General features: G+C 37.8%; 1 protein-coding gene across 3 annotated transcripts in view; it reads right to left on the reverse strand.

Annotated features, from left to right (window-relative positions):
• TINAG (tubulointerstitial nephritis antigen) overlaps window positions 1–17534 on the reverse strand; it is a 74382-nt gene that overhangs the window by 5293 nt on the left and 51555 nt on the right. For 2 of the 3 annotated variants that reach the window (XM_021098515.1, XM_021098514.1), the window contains one exon: window positions 2719–2764. The exons of the other annotated variant lie outside the window; for it this stretch is intronic. In XM_021098515.1, coding sequence (XP_020954174.1) covers window positions 2719–2764 — 46 coding nt within the window. The remainder of the gene's footprint in view (window positions 1–2718; window positions 2765–17534) is intronic. 3 annotated transcript variants of the gene reach the window in all.

A 17534-nucleotide genomic window follows, 5' to 3' on the forward strand; every position in this document is an offset into this window, starting at 1 on the left:
CCTAAACGTAGTATTATAAACACTCCAGGATGCCCAGAGGGCCGGGACATTAACTTCCTGGGTATTTACATGTTAAAGGGGATTAAGCCAGGCTTTTGGAGGTTGTCTGGTGTTTACAGGGCCTTTGGAGAGACACTTATATGCCTATGATTTAAGGTAAGAACACAGGACATTTTCCATCTCAACATAATGGAATAATTTTTTCTCTCCTTCCAGGAAAAGAAAAGGTGGTCTGTTTCTCTCCTGTATGTAGAAAATTCATTATTCTATGTCCCTCTTTAATGGGTTGTAGACTGATTCCCACATGGGAAAATTCCATTGCCCTTTTTTTTTTTTTTATTTATGTTTAAATATATATATTTTTTTATTTTCCCACTGTACAGCAAGGGGGTCAGGTTATCCTTACATGTATACATTACAATTACAGTTTTTCCCCCACCCTTTCTTCTGTTGCAACATGAGTATCTAGACATAGTTCTCAATGCTATTCAGTGGGCTCTCCTTGTAAATCTATTTTAGGTTGTGTCTGATAAGCCCAAGCTCCCGATCCCTCCCACTCCCTCCCCCTCCATTGCCTCTTAACACCCCACCTGCAAGACTAAGGTGTGTGGACCTTGCTATGACATCTGCCTGTTGACCTGGCTGTGACTACCAATTAAGAAGCCGTTTCTTCTGACTCAAATGCATTCATCAAGTGGGATAATATCTCAGACCCTTCAGCACTCTTGACAGTACAATAATATTAAAGATTTACTATTTTAATGAAATCAATATTGTTTCATACAATGAAACTATTTCAGTGATTTGACTAATTTTTCCTGAATGCATAGATTAGTGTTATTCATTTACTCATTCAACAAATCCTGTTTATATTTCCATTATGTACCAGTCACTTTGCTTTGCTTTTTGGACACATTGAAAAATACGACAAATGTGATGCTGGCTCAAGATGAGCATCATGTTTAGTGGAAGAAAAAGTCAACCAAAGTATGTAGTTTAATCTAATATGCTAAATTTTCAGTGAGATTCTTATATTCCTGCTTATTACATTAAACAATTTATCTAAAAGAGTCTCAGCAGAAAGAAATCCTGCCCCATGCCCGTGAAATAGTTACTTTTGAAAAAATTCTATAAGTAGTAAGTTCAGAATTGGAAATTATTATGACAAAGGCAGTTTAAAAGTGTAGTATGGATGCATGTGTTAAATATATGAGAATGAGTTAGTGATGAAATCAGTGTGTCTGTGTGTCTGTGTGTGCCTGTGTATTCTGCCTATGGGGCTCTAGGGTGAAAATGATGAAACTGAGGGTGAGAGGCTCACAGCAAGTTTTCTTTTGCACTTTGATTCCTATTCATTCAACAAGTTATTATTAGGTGTGCTATACTAGGTACTGTTGGAAGTGAATATATTAGTCAAAGAACTTGTTTTTCATCTCTAAATATTACATTATTAGGAAACTGAATAACAGTTTAAATTCATTTAATAAAAAATCCATACAGAAACTTAATTGTACATATTAAAATAATATATTCTCTTTCACATGTTATAAATATCAACAATTGAACACTTATGTTAATTACTGGCTACCTCAAGCTTTATTTTAATAAGGAAATGATATTTAAGAAAGCTCAGTTTAAATACAAAGAAGCAGCATTATATTCAAAAGCATAACACCTCCATAGATCAACATGACAAATACAAGTGGTGACCTCATACTTGGGTGATTGACTTTTGTCAGCACCTTGTGGAGAAATCTAATCAACAAGAGTTACTCGAATGAGTACAAGACTTAATATTTAGTATTTTATAAGATATGCTCTCTAATGCATACATTCGAATACAAATTCTATGATGAATATCATTACCTAATTTCTGGGGGGAAAAAAAGGCATATGATCTACGGACCTAGGATAATTCATCAGTTTATTGTAGTCAACCAAATACTTGAGGCAATATGTTCCAATCTTCTTCAGACAATTTCTTACAAATAACTTTCTATTATTTTTTAGACTGAATATTGGCTCTCAGTAAAGAAACATGTACTTTATAATTGGCAAAAAATGTTACTATATAGATGATACTAACATTACAAAAGCATGATCCGTAGCAAAAATGTAAGAATAGAAAGTTGCTTGACATATATGAGACAACTCAAAACAAATTTTTTTTTTGTCTTTTTGTCTTTTCTAGGGCTGCTCCTGTGGTATATGGAGGTTCCCAGGCTAGGGGTCTAATAGGAGCTGTAGCCTCCAGCCTATGCCAGAGCCACAGCAACCTAAATCTGAGCCACATCTGTGATCTACACCACAGATCATGGCAACGCTGGATCCTTAACCCACTGAACAAGGCCAGGGATCGAACCCACAACCTCATAGTTCCTAGTCGGATTTGTTAACCACTGAGCCACGATAGGAACTCCTCAAACCATTTCTTTCATTTTATTATAGATGATAATAGAACAAAAGTTTTTCTGTTGATTCTCATTTTGAAAAAAAATTATGGCTTCTCCTTTTACAATGTGAAATAAGTGAACTTGAAAACTATTATTATAACATAAATGATTCTAACGGATTTTCTGCTGGAGAAAATACCGATATTACAAACAATATTTCAGGGACTTAGGATATGATTAAATAATACAAAACAGGGGGTAGAGACCCAGATGATTCTGAAATACTCACTTCACAGTAGAAATTCAATTGGAAAGTCTTACATACCCAAAACTTTTCCTTCCGCCCCTGTGCTCCTTTCAGTGTGCCCCATCTGAAAATAATAAAAGAAAATATTGGCACAGTTAAAAATGCTCGAGTTGCATCTTGATAAAATGCAAATTATTTGCAGAATTATATCTTTTCCTGGAGTTCCCATTGTGACTCAGCAGAAACGAATCTTACTAGCATCCATGAGGACACAGGTTCAATCCCTAGCCTCACTCAGTGGGTTAAGGATCCAGTGTTGCAGTTAGATGTGGTGTAGGTCACAGAGGTGGCTCGGATTTAGCATTGCTGTGGCTCTGATGTAGGCTGGCAGCTATGGCTCTGACTCAATCCCTAGCCTGAGAACCTCCATATGCCATGGGTACAGCCCTTAAAAGACAAAAAAAAAAAAAAAAAAAGAATTATATCTTTTCTGTTTCCCTTTGCCTCACCCTGTTTTATTATGAAACTGTCATCACCGCCTAAAGATATGTGCAAGTATTGTTTTCTTTTTAACCATAACATCATTTACTTGTTCAGAATATACTCATCTACGTCCAAATGGCTAGAAACTTGTTGACCAAAGGATATAAGTCCCAGGTTAGCTGGGATACAGAGCTTGTAAAGAACTTAAAGATATTTCCTGTCCTTACATCTCACATTCTGAAACTCTGCCCTACATGGGCAAATTAAAAATCTCCACGACTACTGATCAAAATCATAATGTAAATAAAGATAGTTATCATAGGAAACAACATTTATGTCGAGATCTTCATATGCATATATTATTTCATAAAGTGGCTATATGCCTAATGTGGAAATGATCAATATACATGTACCTATGGAAGTGAAACCATTCTCAATGTAGCAGGTAACCATTAAAAAAAGTCCAAACTTATAATACTTCATTTTTCCCCCTGACTAAACCCAATGACATAGATGTTACTAACAAGCTCTATTTACCAATGAAATAACAGTATTTGTTCCAGATCACAGAGTAAGAGATATTGAGCCAGGCCTCCAAACCCCACGTTCTCCTTAAGGTGTTACATTGCTTCTCCTACAAATATACAGTCTCCAAATGCAAGGTGTCTTGAATGGCATCAGTTCTATGTGCAGAAAACATATCAACTGCTATGTTCATGCACTTTGATGAATTCTGAGAAAATAATTCTGCCCATATCTATCCATCCCTAATACCCCAAATCTCAACACCAAAGTGGTATGCCTCTACATAACAAACATCTAAAGAAGAGATACAAATTTGTTGTTCAAACATTTTCAATATGTCCATTTTCCAGAAAGCTTGTTTTTTTCTAAATTTATAGTTGATTTACAGTTTTGTGCCAATTTCTGCTGTACAGCCCAGTGACACCATCATACATGTATATAAGTTATTTTTCTCATACTCTCTTCCACCACATTCTACCCCAAGAGATTGGATATAGTTCCCTGTGTTGTAGGATACAGAATAGAAGGCTGGCACCATAGCAGAGTGATGTTGCCTAAAGATGACAGGTTTAAGGTGAGGATCTTAGGGCATTCAAGAAAACGTATTAATGCATTGGGTGCACTTGGTGCAAGAGTGAGGGGGAAAAAGTGATTTGGGAGTTAGGAAACACTAAAGAACAATTCTTTATTTTGTCCCTGATTCTTTATTATTGCCCTGATTTCCATGTCTTTTTGAGTTCCCTGCTGCACAGAGGAGTAGGCTGGAACATTTTAATGTTTCAAATATCCTGGGTGCTTTAATGTCTAAGTTCAAACTGGTCCATTTTCAAAATCATTTTGCAGTGTTATAATTGCACTTGCATCCTTATAACTTTTCTAAAAATGCTACCACCATTGAAAAAAAGTTACCAATCACACTGTGTGCCCCCAAAATCTTCAAAGCTCATTATGTATTACAAGCAATAGATCACGACACCTGGAGTTGCTCATTTTCTAGTCATCATGGCTATCATGACAATTTCGGGATACCTGTATTTCTCAGTCAAACTGACTGCTAGTTCCCTTAGCTATTTCCACAAAATACAAGACTAACTCAGAAGACTCTAAGGGACCATTTGACACTCCAAAATAATATAGGCAGGAGAAGTTCCCCTAATCTAAGGTCCCACCATACATGGTGAGAAGTTGAGATAAATCCTGCTTAAGCTACTAAGGAGCCTGGTAAGAAAGAACTTCCAATCAAGAAAGAGGTATCTGGACACAACAAGCTTGATCCAGTAAGTAAGCCTTCATCAAAAGAGAGGATTGGGAGGATTGGAATGCCTCTCGTGGGCTCGGCAGGTTAAAAACTGATATAGTGTCCATGTGGATGTGGGTTTGATCCCTGGCCACTCAGTGGGTCAAGGATCCGGTGTTGCCATGAGCTGTGGTGTAGGTTGCAGACACAGCTCAGATCTGTCATTGCTGTGGCTGTGATGTAGGCTGGCAGTTGTAGCTCCAATTTGACCCCTAGCCCGGGAACTTCCATATGTTGCAGGTGCGGCCTTAAAAAGCAAAACAAACAAACAAACAAACAAAGTATTGCTATTTATTTTAACTTTAAGATATAATATTTCAAGTACCAGTCATTTCTAACCCAAGGAGAGAATGTAAGTTATTATAAATAACAAGTTATTATAAATATTCTCACAATGGGCAGAAAAGTTAATCTCCCTCAAATAAAGGTGAGAAATGAAAAGAAAAGTAGGGCTGCTGAAGCTGCTAATTTCAGAGGCTTGGGTGCTTGTGAAAATAATTATAAACAAAATGTGTTAACCTTTATGCAAAATTTAGTTGGAAAGAAAATATCACACCTCACCGCAGAAGCTACTGTATAGTCCCCTATGTTACAGCCTCTGTGTCAAAGGACAGGCAAGGTTCATCCATCACAGGCTCTAAGGTTTGCACTGCGACCTTCAGCTAACTTTTCTTTCCTCTGTCTTTCCTAAGATGATAATCAAATCTCCCATAAATCTGCAAAGAAGTGTGGTAGAAAAACAGATGAGTCAATCTTTTTGTTTTAATATCCCACGCTCTAAACAAGTGAGAAAATCACTTGATTCCAGGTTATTTCCCACTGGTATCATGGTACATTTATGTAATGAAAACTTTTATCTAACAAAGATAAAGCTTAACTAGTACAAATCAGGAAGACTATTTATACTATTCATTTATAGAAGAGAGATCTTCTATATTTGACCTATGATTCCCTTCATGTGTTTCCCCAATATGTAATAATAATAATATAATATAATATAATTATATGTGTTATATACTATATACTATGTGTATAATATATAATGTGCTTTCCTGAATTGTGGTATTCGACTTTTACCACAGGCTGAAAATTTTAGAAATAAGCTTATTTTTTTCACGAATATCATCTCGTAGACATCAGGTGTCTTTGTGTCTCTTGTTCATATTTGCTCATTCGTATTTGTCTCTCGTTGGTATTCACGCTTGATACTCTTCTTTCCATCCCTTATCCCGCCTCGATTTGAGGACTAGTCACAAGCATTTGTTTAGATGGACCAGAGCTTTGACACTCCTCTGCCAAGACTGCTTCCTTAACCTTGTTCATCTAAAACCACTGTACCACAGGTTTATAAGCTGGAGAGACCTTAATAGTGGCTTGTTTTACCTCAAGGGATTCAACGTCATATGAACTTGCACTGTTCTTTCCATTATTTTCTACATGGTTAAATTAAATTGTTTCCACTATTTGCTCAGTGACTCCTGAGGAAATTCTGGTATTGAAAAATCCGGGAACTTCATAGTCCATGGACCACATTCCCTGGGGATGCCTGAGGACCGATAACTCCCACACTGAGCCTATGGACACAGCTCTCACTTCAAGCACATGAGCATTTGAGCCTCTCCTTCCGGATTCATCTTATATCCTCGTTTTCAGGTAGTTCTGGAATACTACTCTTTTACGAAATATTTCTTGGAGAGACCATACATTCTGCAGAGTAAAGCATTAAAGAATGATGTAAGATATTGTACGGCTAAGGTTACGGCTATCTTTATGCATCTTCATTTTTAAAAAGATACTGTTCTTTTCAGATAACTGTGCTAAACAATTGTAGACTTCTTAAAACCCTATTTTGAGCTCTGTCGAGACAGTAAAATCATTGGAACTGAATAAGTACTTCGTATAAGATTAAAAATTTTTTTTCCTCTCCCTTGGTTTTGTTTGATTTTGCCATTGAGGTCCATAGATCCAGTGGTGATCATATTAGAAATGGTAAGTAAGAGAAAATTGAATATACAACTTTTTAAAGTAATATATATATTCACATAAATAATCACTTTGGAAAACAAAAGCACAGAATCTCTAGTATATCACTGTGTATTCATCTTTTTTCATGTGCAAACTTGTTTAGTACAAAGAAAATACTTCTTTTGCCTTCAAAAAGTTGATAATCTCATGGGAGTGACATTGGAAAATGAAAAACAAACAAGTATAAAAATAATTTGAGAAGTTCCCATTGTGACTCAGTGGAAATAAATCTGATTAGGGTCCATGAGGACTCAGGTTCAATCCCTGGTCTCACTCAGTGGGTCAAGGATCCAGCGATACCATGAGCTATGGTGTAGGTCCAGATGTGGCTCGGATCTGTCAATGCTGTGGCCGTGGTGTAGGCCAGCAGGTATAACGCCGATTCGACCCCTAGCCTGGGAACTTCCATATACCATGGGTTTGGCTCTAAAAAGACAAAAATAATAATGATAATTTAAATTCTATAATTGCTACTTTTATAAAATCATGTTTTACAATTTTTCTATGGGTTGCACATGAGGAAATTAACCGGGAGGGTCAAGATGACTCCTTTCACAGAGTTGAGTAGAAATTCTTCTGGAATTGGAAACAGGAGTGTAGAATTTGAGGTACAATAAAGGCAAAGTCACAAGAGAGCCTTGGAAACCTCCTCTCAGCCTATTCTTAGAGCAGCACTTGGTCCAGTATGGCTGGAGCGATGGCAACGGCCAGAAATAAAGTTAGAGAAGCAGATTTGGCTCTGCTCAGAAAGAGCACTTGAGGCTACCAAGCTTGGTATTTACAAAGTTGTGACAGTCATCCAACCATGGGATGTAACCTGATCCAGAGAGTTTTTCATAGGGACCACTCTGGTGCTAGCACGGGGGAAGTTTCCAGGGAGAGACGATTGAAAGCTTAAGATGAATGTTGTCTGTTTTCATTAAAGCAAGACATGATGACCCTCTGAATAAGAAGGAAAGCCCTCTAAAGCAAATGCTGCTCATTCTTACAACTGCTGTGTCGCCAACCTAGAAAAGCGACGTAGGCAGCCCTCCACAGATATTTTTGAGCAAGTACACTGGCAATAGGAATGAACAAGAAGGCACAGACTTGAGAGCTTTTTTGGAGATAAAGAGGATGGCATTTATTGGCTAATTTATACTGATGGAAAGGGGGAAGGAGTCAAGGTCAACTGCGGGATTTCAAGGTTAAATGAGTAGAGAGGGACATCAAATGCAGCGAATGTTGAGACGTGCCTCACCCTGCACAGAGATGTGTCCCTGATGACCAGGTGGACTGATCACTGCCTAAGTGTAAGTACAGAGTTTATTCATCTCCTTTTGAGTTCTCTCTACTAATAGTGGTTCTGCATATTAACCTTTGAATTCATGGCTTTTCAGGGTTTCTGTCTGACAGGTAAAATACTGAAAGAACCAAGGAAATTATTAAAATAATAATAATAATAATGAGGGAGTTCCCTTCGTGGCTCAGCAGTTAACACACCCAACTAGGATCCATGAGGATGCAGGTTCAATCCCTGGCTTCGCTCAGTGGGTTAAGGATCCAGCATTGTCTCGAGCTGTGATGAAGTTTGCAGATGTGGCTGGGATACTGCGTTGCTGTGGCTGTGGTGTAGGCAGGCACCTGTAGCTCTGATTTGACCCCTAACCTGGAAACTTCCATATGCTGTGGGTGTGGCCCTAAAAAAAAAAGGCAAAAAATAATAATAATAATAATAAAAAAGACTCTCTGCCAAGTCAGGAGCTTTTCTGTGATAAGAACAATTATTATTTTAGCTCACATGTCAAGATCACATGGATTAGGAATCAAATTTTTTAAAGCATATCTCACATTCAGCTAAGGATCTGGAGTTACAAGAAGAAAAGAAAGTTTTATTTTATATTGATAGTAGGTATGTTAACACTATAGTCAAGTAGATCAAAATGTCTCCATGCTTCTGATGATTTGCTACTTCTGGGGCCCCAGTATGTGCCTGATAGACTGACAAGAATTCAAACTCTTTTTCTAGGCAGAGCAGTTCTGTGCTAGTGGACAGCGAGCCAGACAGATAAAAAGCAAAGTTTCTAAAGAGTGGACATGTGAAAAATTTTATGATAGAACAGGAAATTTTGGAGGAAAACAGGGAACAAATACATAAGAGAACCTGATATGGAACTCCAACCCTTCTTATTAAGGAAATGAAAGTCAGATAGGATATGAGTATAAAGAATGCATCAGATGAGCGTTAGGTCAATAACAATGATATGACTGCACTGGATATAGGATTTCACTTCTAAAAGTGAGACTGTAGATAGACTATTAGGTCCCCTTCACACAAAGATTTGAAAGATAACTTCATCAAAAGCAAAGCAATGATATGCAGGCTTGTGTTATCTTAGGAATGTTCTGGCGAAGACAGTAATTTCATTTAAAAAAATACTCAGGCTAAGTGAGCATAGCAGTGTTGAATAGGATGGAGAACTATCACAGAGTACTGATCAATGACAGATCAGAGACGAATGAAAATAGACTGCATGGGAAAGCAAAATGAAATGAAGCTTTCCCCATCCCCCTTCATTTTCTACTGAAAAACCATGTACATCAAAACAGAGTTCACCGAATCTAAGACTGGGTACTTTTATTGATATACGCTGCCAAGAAGCTGCAGATTTTATCACCGATTAAAGAAGATGACTATTAATGAAAGATCATTTTTTGGTAGAAACATGTCAGAGAAGATTTTGTGTATTGTGTGCCCCTCATATTAATTAATCATTGAAACAATGCAATTTATTGAGTTCTGACGTATTTCTTTTTTTTTTTTAGGGCCCCACCCATGGCATATGGAGGTTCCCAGGCTAGGGGTCGAATCAGAGCTGTTGTTACCAGCCTACACCGGAGCCACAGCAATGCCAGATCCAAGATGCACCTGCGACCTTCACCACAGCTCATGGCAACATTGGATCCTTAACCCGCTAAGTGAGGTCAGGGATCAAACCCACAAGCTCATGGATCCTAGTCAGGTTCATTTCTGCTGCACCATGACGGGAACTCCGGTTCTGGTATATTTCTTACACTACCCTATCCTAATATTTCAAGAAGCAAGAAGATTTCTAAGTATACTATCACATTTAATTTGACCTATAAAATGGATTATGGAGGAAATTGATGACAAAAGTGTAGACAGTTTATGCTCTGGTCAGAATGATTTGCTGTAAAACTGGGAATTATTCCTCTGCCTTGACTATACCAACAGACTCTGTGTTTAGATGTTCACACCATGTAAGATGTACTGGAGGGAGAGAGACTGCAGGGCCAATATTATCCATCATCATCAATGATATTTAATTAAGTGTGTCTAATGAAGATACAGTTTGAGGGTAAACTTTAGTCTTATGATTTTAGGAATAGAAATGGCTTTCTATTTTCTTATAAAATCTTAGCACTGAAAGGAGACTTCAGGAGTTGGAGTAGATGACTCACAGGCTAAATCTGGCCCGCAGCCTGTTTTTGTAAATAACATTTCATGGAACCATCAGGCTCATTCATTTACATGTTTTCTTTGTCTAGATACAGCAGAGTTGAGATCATACAGCCTCTAAAATTAAGCTGACACTAATCCAATGTCTTTGTCTCACAGATAAGGCAAATGAGGCCCAAAGAGGTTAGGTAACATTTCAAAATTAGGTGGTAAGTGGCCAAACTGGAACTAGTGTCTAAGAAGCAATTAACACAAGCGATAAAAAGTAGGACCAGGAGAAGGAGGAAATGGGTAGAATCATTAAGAGCTGTGAAGAGGACAGAGATGGTGGTCCTGGAGTAATTTGTAAACGATACCAAGAGTAGAGGGCATACTTGAGTGAAGAACAAGAAATAATGCCCGTAGCCACATCTCGTGAATTCATGGAGAAAACATGGAAAGTCTGGCAGAGGAAGAACTCTCGGCAGCCACAGAAAGAGAAAGCTCATGATGGTGAGCAAGATGGACTAAAAGGCAAATATCCTCTGATATCATTTATGTGTGAAAGCTGATAAAATATGATACAAAAGAACTTATTTATAAAACAGAAACTTGAAGATGTCAAAATTAAATTTAAGATGACCAAAGGGGAAACCATGGGAGAGGGAGGGATAAATTAGGGGGATGGGATTAACGTACAAACATGACTATATACGAAATAGATACCTAACAAGGACCTACTGTAGAGAGCAATGTTCTATGATAACCTATGGATGGGGCGGGGGGAGAATGGGTATACGTTTATCTATAAGTGATCCACTTAGCTGTAAACATGACTCTGGTGCAACATTGTAAATCAACGATACTCCAATAAAATTTGTTTAAAAACTAAATAATAGCACTGGGGAAAAATGTGTAGGATTGGAAGCAGCTTGGTCATCACAACAACATTTCAATCAGGGTTGAAGTCATCACATCCAACCAACTTGTCTGTATCCAGAAATATAATGAACATAATTCCTAGAATCATGGGGATGGAAAGAAAGAATATTGGGTACATGTATTTTGACAATGCAAATAAACCAAAGTTGTCACTTAGTATCTCAAGTAGTACTCATTCATCATCTGCGAAATCCTTTTTTCTGCCACCTTTCCCTTTTCAGTGCAACATAGACTTGGCTGGACCTTCTCTTTGATCTTATTGAAGGATTAGTCATATCCTGCATGTGTCTGTTACAGAAGACACTGTAAGTTGCCATGGCAACACAGGCTTTTGCCAAAACCTCCCAGCTCATTCATTCATCAGAATTGTCATATATATCACATTCCTAAAGCAGAAGATAAAATCCTGATCCCAGACTCCAACATGGTAAGCTCGTATTATACACTTTCTAAAAATGTGCAGTGCTCTCTATTTCCAGGAACAGCCAATCCACACTTCATTCTAATGAATGAAGTCAGAAGCTGCTATATTTCCTATTCCTGATGTCTCCTCCACCTCTACCAGACATCTCAGGAAAGTCATAAACCTACACTGCACCTCACTTCCATGCAAATTCTACTGCATTTGAAATTTTGAGGATAACGCCCATCACCAAAGGTGTTAGATTATGAAACGGAATCACCAAAAGTAATGTGTTAAGCTGAATTTGGAAGGTTGCACTGTACCAGGGACTAATGAAGCTCCATTGCACAGGGCCCCCAAATCCGAAGTATTCATAGACATTAAAACTCATCTCAGCAAGAAGGTAAAGTGTACTTTCCCCCAAATTGAAAGCCATCCTCAGTTTTGTTGTAACCCATTGCCCCAAGTTCTCCATAAATTTAAGGAATTGCCTACAATCACCTTCCTCAGTCAAAACATTTGTTCATGTACCATGTCTATCCTCAATATTTACCAACTAAGAAATTATTGTTTCAAACCTCATTGTTTACACAGTTCAGTAGAGTTAAAGTACATGTGACCAAACGCCTAACTATTTATCTGGCTTTCTTGGTACAAACAAAATCATACCATCTAAGGTCAAAAAAAGTTTTATCACATTTACCAAAGAAATTAAGTTTTTCCTCCTATGGTTACATTTCTCTTCCCTTTCTCATCCTTATTAATCTACTTGTCTTCTAAGAGTAAGCTGGATCCAACATTTTCTAAAAGGAATAGTAAGTTGAAATAATAAGCATGAAGGTGTACCACATCATAGGTAAGTACTCATTAAGACCATAAGTAGAATCAGCTCCAAATTTTGCCTTTAGAAAATAGTTGTGAAAACAGATTCAGAGTAATAAAGGAAAAAGTGAAAGAAAACACAAATTTTTATAGAAATTTTTTAAAGTGTGACATGAACAGCCTACTAGGTGGCAGATACAATGTCTCGCTTAATCCTCACAAAAGACAGTGAGGAAACGATTATTATACCAACAAGAAAACTGAGATAGAAATTAAATAACCTGCCTGAGATCACCCAGGGTAAAGGGCAGGACTAGCATTTGAGCCTAAGCGTGACTTTAAATCCCATGTTCCTGACATTCCCTTTGTGGTTCGGCAGGTTAAGACTCTATTAACCTGGGTACATTTTGGGTTTTTCCTGATAGTATCGTCTCTTCTGGAGCTTCCACTGTGGCGTGGTGGAAACGAATCTGACTAGTATCCATGAGAATGCAGGTTCGATCCCTGGCCTTGCTCAGCGGGTTAAGGATCTGGCGTTGCTGCCAGCTGTGGCATAGTTCTCAAAGGTGGCTCAGATTCTGTGTGGCTGTCGTTGTGGGGTAGGCTGGCAGCTGCCCCTTGCCTGGAAACTTCCATATGCCTCAGGTTTGGCCCAAAAAAGAAAAAAAAAAAAAGATAAATAAGTAAATAAATCCCATGTTCTTAATGCTCTTCAGTGTTGCCTCCACAATTAAGATTAGTCCTGCATAGTCCTAAAGCAAAAGAAGATGTTAGAGATCTTTGTGTGTGTGTGTGTGTGTGTGTGTGTGTATACACGTGTATGTATGTTTTATATATATATTATATATATATATAGAATGTGTATTACATATGTGCTGTATAAGGCACGTTTTTATGAATGTCAAGAGAGCCTTCTAAAAGAGTTCTTCTTAAAACAATGCTTCTACCTTGCCTTCACCTAACTAAAATTAAAACCTTATCTTGTTACAACGGTTGTTTTGTTTTGTAAAAGGCCCAGTTCATGGTAATAGCGGTTATAGAGTTAACAGACCTGGTCAGTGTTTGAAACGACAAATCAATGAAAGACCCAGGTCAAATAAGAGAAATGCATGGAACACAAACAGTGCTGTCAATTTGATTCAGTGCTGACAGACAAGGCAACATGATGCAATCAGCACTAGAGACAGAAGTAAAATAAAACCCATTTATCAGTTTCACCTCTTGGGCCCCCCTGCACCTTCTCTCCTCTGTCAATGAGGTCAGCTCAGAGGATCCCAAGAGTCTGCGGAATCTCTCAATGGCTCTCCTGAATGACTGATAGCTTTATAGCCACATCAAATCTTATATGGGTCATATACTATTATTTATCTTTTAAGGCTTCCCATGCTACCTATCCCAGTATCCCCAGTGTCTAGCAAGGTGCCTAGTACACAAGCATTGCTCCCTAAAATCTACCGAAAGTTTGAGTTGAGAATCAATTTGGGGAGCATCTACATAAACTAAATAATTGCATTTTAGGGGGCTGTGCCTGTGGCACATGGAAGTTCCTGGGCCAGGGATCAAACCCGCACCAAAGCAGTGATCTGAGCCACCAAAGTGACAATGCCAGATCCTTAACTAGCTGCGCTACAAGGGAACTCCAATAATTGCATTTTTTTTTCACATTCCAATAAGAGTCGAATCTTTTTGGAAGTCTCCCAAAGGATTCTCTTAGCTTTCATATAATCTTAGCTAATCAATTTTTTTCCTTTTACCCAGTTTAATACACACACGATAGGAAAATATGAATGCCAAGCAAACCCATGTAAGAGAAATCAAATTTGACAGGCCTTAAGATGAAGATAAAAGAATACCTTAATGTAATTTGCTCCTACAATTATAACAAACACAAATATTCAGCAAGAAGAACCAACTTCCATTTATTCTTCCTTTTTCTCCTGACTTTGCTATTGCCAAGCCTAAAGGGCATTTTTCACACTGTTTTGTGTTTTCTCAGCAACATTTCACATGGCTAACCATTCCTGCCTTCTTGGAACACTCTCTCTCCCAGGTCTGTGTTGACACCACTTCTCAGGTCCCTTTACCAGCCTCTCCTTCTCTATTTGACCTTCAAATGCTGGCGTTCTCCAGAGTCTGGTTCCTAACCCTCCTTTCCACGCCTATGGCCTTAGCTACTATGTAAATGCTGAGTCTTTCAATCGTTGCTCCCTGAACTCATAAGAGTCTATGGCTTCACTCCAGAAATACATACATTGCCTGTTTGACATTTCCATTTGTATGTCTCCAGGAATCCCAAACTCAAACATCTAAATTGGACCCTTGGTTCTCTTTCAATCTCCATCTTCTCCTCCACCATCATTCTTCGTATCAGTGAATGGGATGTCTGTGCAAACTGTTTCTCATAAAAGACACTTGGGGCTTACCCCTGACCTCTTCTTATCTAATAAGCATCCTTTCCGATAAAATAGTGAGTCCTATCAATTCTACCAGAATCTATCAATCGATCAATCTATCTATCCACATTCATTTATTCATATTTAAAACTACCAACTTAGTCCAAGCTACTATTATTTCTTGATCAGGGCTTCTGACATTACTTTACTAATTAGATTTCCTGTTCTATCTTCAACCCCATAATTTAGTTCTCTAAATATAAATTTTGTAGTTTTTCTGTTGCAAGCCCTCGAAAATAACTTCCCTAAAACTTGGGATGAGGCTGAAAACTCTAATCATAATGAACAAGGACCTGAGCACTTTGTCTGATACCTACTTCACCTCTTGGCTTTCAACCATAATATCCATGCTCTGTTTCTCCGAATCACCAACCCCCTAGTAACTCCCAGGCAAACATCAGGACGGTCCCTAAGAGGAAATAGTGAAGCGTAATCTTTAGGACGATATAGTCCTTATAAGGACAGTATAAAATTGGCTGTGGAATAAGTGAGAAGATTTGTCCCATAGCAACAAATGCTGATGGGGGTTCCCAGGCTAGAGGTCGAATCGGAGCTGTAGCTGCCAGCCTACACCACGGCCACAGCAACAGAGGATCCGAGCTGTGTCTATGACCTACAACTCATCAAAATGCCAGATCCTTAACCCACTGAGTGAGGCCAGGAATTGAACCTGCATCCTCAAGGATGCTAGTCAGATTTGTTTCCACTGAGCCACAACAGGAACTCCCTATTTTAATTTCTTTTTAATTTACTGTTTGGTTTCTCGAGTAAGTCACCAACTGTTGATTTTCTTTTTTAATTGATTCTGATACACTTTATTCTTTTTTTTAAAGAAAGCTTATGTTAATAAGCAGCTCTGGGATAACAGGACAGCTCCGTATAGAAGAATGAAATTAGAACATTCTCTAACAACACATGCAAATAAACTCAAAATGGATTAAGACCTAAATGTGAGACTGGATACTATAAAACTCCTAGACAAAAAACATAGGCAGAACACTCTTTGACATAAATCACAGCAATATTTTTTGATCTATCGCCTAAAATAAAGGAAATAAAAGCAAAAACAAACAAATGGGACCTAATTAAAAGCTTCTACACATCAAAGCAATCTATCAACAAAACAAAAAGACAACACAAGGAATGGGAGAAAATAGTTGTAAATGATATGACCAGTAAAGGATTAATATTCAATGTATATTAACAGCTAATACAACTCAACACCAAAAAAATCAAACAACCTGATTAAAAATTGAATAGACTTTTTTCCAAAGAGGAAATGCAGATGGCCCACAGGCACGTGAAAAGATTACCATCACTAATCATCAGGGAAATGCAAATCAAAACCACAAGGCAATATCTTGTCACACCTGTCATGATGGCTATCATTAAAAAGAACACAAATTACAAATGTTGGCAAGGATGTGGATAAAAGGGAACCCTTATACACTGTTGGTAGAAATGTAATTAGTACAGCCACTGTGGAAAACAGTATTGAGGTTTCTCAAAAAAAATAAAATTAACTTAAAACTAGCCCATGACCCAGCAATTCCACTCTTGAGTATATATCCAAAAAAAAAAAAAAAAAACTAATTCAAAAAGATTCATAGGAGTTCCCATCATGGCACAGTGGTTAACGGATCCAACTAGGAACCATGAGGTTGTGGGTTCGATCCCTGGCCTTGCTCGGTAGTTAAGGATCCAGCATTACTATGAGCTGTGGTGTAGGTTGCAGACGCAGCTCGGATCCCTTGTTGCTATGGCTCTGGTGTAGGCCAGCGGCTACAGCTCTGATTAGACCCCTAGCCTGGGAACCTCCATATGTCACAGGAGCAGCCCTAGAAAAGGCAAAAAGACAAAAAAAAAAAAAAGATTCACATACCCCAATGTTCATAGCATCATTATTTACAATTGCCAAGATAAGGAAACAACCCAAGTATCCCTAAATAGATGAATGGATAAAGAAGATGTGATATCTATCTACCTATCCATCTACCTATTTACACACACACACACACACACACACACATACACACAAAAACACAAAATGGAATACTACTCGGCCGTAAAAAAGAACGAAACCTTGCCATTTGCAGCAACATGGATAGAAATAAAGATAAATATTGCATGCTATCACTTATACAATGAATCTCTAAAAAAATACAGCAAAGTAGTTGCTAGAACAAAAAAAAAGCGGAATCAGAAATACAGAGAATAAACAAGTGGTTACCAGTGGTGAGAGGCAGGGAGGAACAATATAGGAGTAGGTGAGTGGAAGATACAAACTACTGGGTATAAAACAGTCTATAAGGATGTATAAGAAAAAATTAGCAAAAAAAAATGATTTAAAAAACAAAGATAAAAGAGAGATTTTGAAAAATAAGAATTTTTTTAATGCTTCAGAAAACAAATAGATTGGATATTACAATAATAGTAAATATTCCAATATTTTAAAATTATCTGAGTTCCCGTCATGGCTCAGTGGTTAACAAACCCAACTAGCAT

This window comes from Sus scrofa, chromosome 7 (assembly GCF_000003025.6).
Source record: "Sus scrofa isolate TJ Tabasco breed Duroc chromosome 7, Sscrofa11.1, whole genome shotgun sequence".
Classification (NCBI taxonomy): domain Eukaryota; kingdom Metazoa; phylum Chordata; class Mammalia; order Artiodactyla; family Suidae; genus Sus; species Sus scrofa.